We start from the raw sequence: 6,822 nt of genomic DNA, 5'->3' as shown, positions 1-6,822 counted from the left end.
TTCACCGTGTTAGCCAGGATGGTCTCGATCTCCTGACCTCGTGATCCGCCCATCTCAGCCTCCCAAAGTGCTGAGATTACAGGCTTGAGCCACCGCGCCCGGCCTCAAACTCTTCTTGACTCCAGCCAGAACAGGAGGGCTATGTCATTCACTTTCTTACCCTATACCACGATATCCACCCACATTCCTTCTCACAGGCATTTGAGTGTCATTTATTTAGATTTCAGAAGTGTGTGTTGATTGTTTCTAGACAACTCGAGAGATGATCGCTCGTTCTGCTGCCACCCTCATCACACATCCCTTCCATGGTATGTTTGCAGTTGACAACTGACCTTTCTTTTATAACCTGATCTCTCCTGACCACTTAGATAGGTTGACGTGGCAGTTGACTAAAATGCCTTGCCTGCATGTTTTTGTTTGCTTGCTTGTTTTGGCTTTTATCAAATTTATCCAGATAGCAAAATGTCTTTAGATGGAAAATCTTTTTTTTCCAGGGCGATCAAAATCTATCTTAACATAGTTTTTTTGTTGTTGTTGTTGTTTTGTTGTTTGTTTGTTTGTTTGTTTTGAGACAAGAGTTTTGCTCTTGTTGCCCAGGCTGGAGTGCAGTGGTGCAATCTCGGCTCACTGAAACCTCAGCCTTTCGGGTTCAAGCAATACTCCTGTCTCAGCCTCCTGAGGAGCTGGGATTACAGACGCATGCCACCACTCCTGGATAATTTTTGTATTTTTAGTAGTGGTGGGATTTCATCATATTGGTCAGGCTGGTCTTGAACTCCTGACCTCAGGTGATCCACCTGCCTCGGCCTCCCAAAGTGCTGGGATTACAGGCGTGAGCCACCACACCTGGCCTTAACATAGTTGTAAACATCTTTTCTCTATGTTCCACAGTGATCACTCTGAGATCTATGGTACAGTTCATTGGCAGAGAATCCAAGTACTGGTAAGTGTTTTTGTTTTCACATACTCAAGGAGATCTTTTGAAGCCAAAGTACTAGGATAATACTACTTTATATTTTTATGATACCTTACAGTTTGTAGAACAAATTTGTATCTGATGTCATTTGATCTGCACAAAAAAACAATAAAATAGGAGAAAATACGCCCAGGCAGGTTTACCTAGGATTTCAGAGTAAGTTGCAGAGCCCCTGACTCCATATGACTATACACCTAGGTAGTTAATATCTTCACTCCTATCTCCAAATTTAGCTATCTTTGCAGAGTGAGAGAGTGCTAGAAAAGTGTGAGGGAAGGAGTTTGTAGATTTGACCTTGTCCAATGTGATAATTGAAATTATTTTGTTTATAGCTCCAAAATAATCTTAATATATTTTACCTTTTCTTCTTGTGTACATAGTGGACTTTGTGATTCCATAGTAACCATCTATCGGGAAGAGGGCATTCTAGGATTTTTCGCGTGAGTAAATATTGATTAGTATGTAATTTTTGCATGAGTGGGAAACATTTCCTGAAAATAAGGACAGTGAATCTTTGTTTAATCCTTGGGGAAAATGTACTCCCGGGGCTTACCTCACATTACATTCTAGTGATTTTTTTTCTTTTTTCTCTGCAGAAAGGTATATTTAGGCCCTGTATGACTAGAATTCTCTTGTAAAGACCCCAAACCTTTGCTTCTAGATACTTAAAACATTTGAGGCCAGGCATAGTGGCTCACACCTGTAATCCCAGCACTTTAAGAGTCCAGGGCAGTTGGATCACCTGAGGTCAGGAGTTCAAGACCAGCCTGGCCAACATGGTAAAACCCTGTCTCTGGGTGTGGTGGTGTGCGCCTATAATCCCAGCTACTCGGGAGGCTGAGGCAGGATAATTGCTTGAACCCGGGAGGTGGAAGTTGCAGTGAGCTGAGATTGTGCCACTGTACTCCAGCCCGGGCAACAGAGTGAGACTCCATCTCAAAAAATAAAAATAAAATTAAATAAGGAATTTCTTTTTTTAACAAAGGACTTAATTCCAAGTTTTCTACCCTTATAGTAAACTCCCAATTCTATATAGATAATAAAATGAGAAAAATTAAATGTTGAAAAATGGGGAAATCATCTTAACTTGTACTTTCCTTAACTTACTAAAAGATAAGTTTTTGCAAGACTTGAATTTACTTTGAAAGAACTTAGGCTACTACCCTCATTCTTCTATGAAGAAAAATTTTGCATCATTACCTAAATGGTTGTTTTTTTTTTAAATTTTCAGAGTGTCTCCACATATGGATTTTGAATATCATAAATACTCTGTGAGATAGGCAGGACAGCTATAGTTAGTATCACTTTAGAGATTAAAAAACATTGATGCTCTGAGAGTTTCATCTGCTGCCTGTCACATCGCTGATGAGTACTGGAGCTGGCATTTGAAGCTGGTCTTCAATCCGTGCGGAAATGCTCTTCCCACTATTCCTTGCTGCCTCACCTAGGTCACCTAGACCCTAGAAAGGTAGTTTTTGATGCCTCTCATCTGTATCTGTACTTGGAACCATTCTTGCTTTGTAATTTTTCTCATCTTTTGGTCTGCCAAATTTGAATATCAGATAGCTTAGCAAAATCATTTTTTTAAGCTGGTCAAAGCAAAACAATATGTAAGTCTCTTCTGCAAAGCACCTCGCAAATGTTTTGCCTCCCTGCTTACAGTTATGAATAGTAAAGTGAGCCACTGAGGGTATGGCCAACCTGCATTTTAAACGTAGGAACAAAAGTCACTGGAGATCAGCTTCAAGTACAGCTTGTTAACGAGAATGAACTAGGTATGCGGGCTGGATTCTGGTGTTTGATGTCTTTTTCACTTCCCTAGAATGTTTTGTGACCTCTAATTATTTGAGAAGCATTTGTACTGAAGAGCCTGTCTTTTTACTGATCACATTTTTTGGTTCTTATTTTTATTGTTTCTTCATGTAGGGGTCTTGTTCCTCGCCTTCTAGGTGACATCCTTTCTTTGTGGCTGTGTAACTCACTGGCCTACCTCGTCAATACCTATGCACTGGACAGTGGGGTAGGTTGTAACCTTCATGAGATGTGCTGGCCTTGGCTTTAATCTGGCAGCTAGTTTAGCTTTTAAAGTAAGATGGGCCAGGCGCAGTGGTTCACGCCTGTAATCCCAGCACTTTGAGAGGTCGACGCAGGCAGATTACCTGAGATCAGGAGTTCCAGACCAGCCTGGCCAACATGGTGAAACCTCGTCTCTACTAAAAATACAGAAAAAATTAGCTGGGCCCACGTGGTGGTACGTACCTGTAGTCCCAGCTACTTGGGAGGCTGAGGCAAGAGAATCGCTTGAACCCAGGAGGTGGAGGTTGCAGTAAGCCAAGATCATGCCACTGCATTCCAGCCTGAGTGACAGAGGGAGACTCCATTTCCAAATAAATAAATAAATAAATAAATAAATAAAGTAAGATGACAGTTTGCTACATGCCAGACTGAACAATTAGCTAAAAATTAGCAAATTTTCAGATGTTAATGAAATGACCCATACTGTTTACTGAAGAACGATACACGTTAAAAGTCCCTAAGATATGACAGAGTATACCCAAGAGACTTAGCCCTGTGTTCATTCAGGGCTTTAAAGAGATCACTTCTTTATTGATACTTAAGAGAACCTGGGAAAGCAGGACATCTTTATGGCATATCTGGGGCTTTTCATCTAATCTGGACTTAAGGGGGTGCCTGTATTGGCTTTTTAGAAACCTCAGCCTTTTGAGAATTAGTCTTATCTAGAAGTTGTCTTTCCTATCTCAGCAGTTGTGGGGCCTCTTGTATATAGGCAGCTTCATAGCATGATGAAAAATTGAACACGTCATGGGGTATATGACTCAATCCATGTTGTAAACCTCTTGAGTATACAGAGGAATTTTCTTCAGCGCATCTGGTAGAAAGCTAGCTGTGTACAACAAAAGTAGTGAATTGTCCCTTAGATATGCTATAAATATGGTTTTCCAGGGACTATATTTCTAGGACATAGGAAAAGGTTATCAATCTCATTTTCTTTTGTATTTGAAATCCTTTTACATTCATTCCTAAGGCATTTTAGTATAATATGAATTTGTCTGTTAATATTGAATCAGGTTGATCATTTTGACCACTGCCTTATTATTCTAATAATCAGTGTTTTATGGTTTTGTCCTCAAAATTAATTTTAGCCAGGTGTGGTGGCTCATGCCTGTAATCCCAACACTTGGGGAGGCTGAAGTGGGAGGATCACTTGAGCCCAGGAAATCAAGGTTGTGAGATCACAGCTCACTGCCCCTCCAGCCTGGGCAACAATGAGAGAGATCAGATCCTGTCTCAAAAAAAAATTAGTTTTCAATCAGTCAAACTGATAATTTAGAGATAGACTATATTGACATGGAGAGCAAGGCACAGTAGCTCCAGTCTGTAATTCCAGCAACTCAGGAGGCTTAGGTGGGAGGTTTGCCTGAAGCCAGGAGTTTGAAATCAGCCTAGGCAACATAGCAAGACACACCATCTCTTAGCTAGGCATAGTGGCTGATGCCTATAATCTCAGCACTTTGAGAGGTCAAGGTGGGACGATCTCTTGAGCCCAGGAGTTTGAGACCAGCCTGGGCAAACATAGGGAGACTCCATCTCAAAAAAAAAAGACACCATCTCTTAAAAAATACTTCGAAATTTGCTGGGCGTGGTGATGTGTGCTTCAGGAGGTCACTGCACTTCAGCCTGGGTGACAGAGCGAGACACTGTCTGAAAGTTAAAAAAAAAAAGAGAAAAAAGAGAAAGGAAAAAAGAATATATTGATGTGTTGTAGTGTTGTAGTCAATTAATTTAAGGCTCTTTTCCTGTTTTAGGTTTCTACTATGAATGAAATGAAGAGTTATTCTCAGGCTGTCACAGGAGTGAGTTTTTTTAAATCCTTTTAACCTTCTAGGAATAGTTGTGTTTTGTTTTCCTTTTAAATCTGGCTTGTGTCATCACTGCTTTAAGATAACCAGATATCTCACTGGGACATCTCCCTCAAATTTGTTGTATTTGTCAAAGAATACAAGAATATAAGAATAACTCAGTGTTCGGCCAGGCGCCATGAATCACACCTGTAATCCTAGCACTTTGGGAGGGTGAGGTGGGCGGATCACCTGAGGTCAGGAGTTCGAGACCAGCCTGGCCAACGTGATGAGTCCCCGTCTCTACTGAAAATACTAAAATTAGCCAAGCGTGGTGGTGCATGCCTATAATCCCAGCTACTCAAGAGGCTGAGGCAGGAGAATTGCTGGAACCTGGGACACTGAGGCTGCAATGAGCTGAGATCACGCCACTGCACTTCAGCCTGGGTGACAGAGCAAGACTCCATCTCAAAGAAAAAAGAGAGAATAACTCAGTTTTCGAAGGAACAGCAGACTCACATGTGAAAATAAAGAGAATAAGGCAGAGCCCCTGCCTCACATCCTGCATGGTTTGGTACTGCTCAGGTTCATAGTGGGTGTGCCTTTCCTCCTAAATAATATTGTTCAGGCCAGACATGGTGGTTCACGCCTGTAAACCCAGCACTTTGGGAGGCCAAGGAAGGAAGATCACTTGAGGCCAAGAGTTCAAGACCAGCCTGGGCAACTGAGCAAGACCCCATTTCTACAAAAGTTAAAAAAAAAAAAAAAAGTAGCTGGGGCGGGCGCGGTGGCTCACTCCTGTAATCCTAGCACTTTGGGAGGCTGAGGTCGGGAGTTCGACACTAGCCTGGCCAACTTGGAGAAATCTCATCTCTACTAAAACTACAAAATTAGCTGGGCATGGTGGTGCATGCCTGTAATCCCAGCTACTCGGGAGGCTAAGGCAGGAGAATTGCTTGAACCCAGGAGGCAGAGGTTGCAGTGAGCCAGTATTGCGCCATTGCACTCCAACCTGGGCAAGAGCGAAACTCCGTCTCAAAAAAAAAAAAGAAAAGTAGCCGGGCATGGTGGCGTGCGCCTATAGTCCCAGCTACTCAGGATCAGAGAAGTCTTCTAGCCTTTTATTAAAATGTTGGATGCCGTGGTGTGTTAAGAGGAAGAAGCATCTCCAGGCTCAAAACTGTAATGGTTGTCTTTCCAGGGTACTGAGAAAGCGAGACAAGTGTTAGAGTGTCTCACCGCAGTGGCACTAGGCCTTTAAGGTAAAAGAAAGGAGAATAAAGACTAGGAATGATCTAATAACAGCTGCCTTGTTTCCATTTTACAGTTTTTTGCAAGTATGTTGACCTATCCCTTTGTGCTTGTCTCCAATCTTATGGCTGTCAACAACTGTGGGTAAGTACTTTGTATTTCTTATTCTAGTATGTGGCTGACTGTATGCTGACAGGTGGAGCAGCCTTGTAGAAATTTAGGAAAGATGAAAGATCAGTGTCAAGCTCTGATTGGTATTTTTTTTAAAAAGCGGGGAGGAAAAGTATAATTGATACCATTAGAAGATTCCTAATTTTTTTCTCTGTATGCCCTATGCAGCAGCAGCCTCAATTTGTATTTATTTATTAATTAATATTATTTTTGTTTTATGTATTTATTTTTTTTGAGACAGAGTCTTGCTTTGTTGCCCAGGCTGGAGTGCAATAGCACGATCTCGCCTCACTGTGACCTCCACCTCCTGGGTTCAAGTGATTCTCCTGTCTCAGCCTCCTGAATAGCTGGGATTACAGACATGCGCCACTATGCCCGGCTAATATTTTTGTATTTTTGGTAGAGACAGGGTTTGACCATGTAGGCCAGGCTGGTCTTGAACTCCTGACCTCAAGTGATCCACCCGCCTCGGCCTCCCAAAGTGCTGGGATTACAGGTGTGAGCTAACATGTCTGGCCAGTAAGTCAATTTTTCATTTGCTTGTTTGTTTTGAGACAAGAGTTT

At 42.0% G+C, this 6,822-nt stretch overlaps 1 protein-coding gene across 3 annotated transcripts in view; it reads left to right on the top strand.

Moving 5' to 3' along the window:
* MTCH2 (mitochondrial carrier 2) overlaps positions 1 to 6,822 on the top strand; it is a 26,481-nt gene that overhangs the window by 12,126 nt on the left and 7,533 nt on the right. For all 3 annotated transcript variants that reach the window (XM_011963382.1, XM_011963381.1, XM_011963383.1), the window contains exons 5-10: positions 251 to 308; positions 892 to 943; positions 1,357 to 1,416; positions 2,903 to 2,996; positions 4,804 to 4,851; positions 6,164 to 6,231. In XM_011963382.1, coding sequence (XP_011818772.1) covers positions 251 to 308; positions 892 to 943; positions 1,357 to 1,416; positions 2,903 to 2,996; positions 4,804 to 4,851; positions 6,164 to 6,231 — 380 coding nt within the window. The remainder of the gene's footprint in view (positions 1 to 250; positions 309 to 891; positions 944 to 1,356; positions 1,417 to 2,902; positions 2,997 to 4,803; positions 4,852 to 6,163; positions 6,232 to 6,822) is intronic.

This window comes from Colobus angolensis, unplaced genomic scaffold, assembly GCF_000951035.1.
Source record: "Colobus angolensis palliatus isolate OR3802 unplaced genomic scaffold, Cang.pa_1.0 Scaffold61, whole genome shotgun sequence".
NCBI classification, from domain to species: domain Eukaryota; kingdom Metazoa; phylum Chordata; class Mammalia; order Primates; family Cercopithecidae; genus Colobus; species Colobus angolensis.
This window is presented reverse-complemented; position numbering and strand designations above follow the sequence as displayed.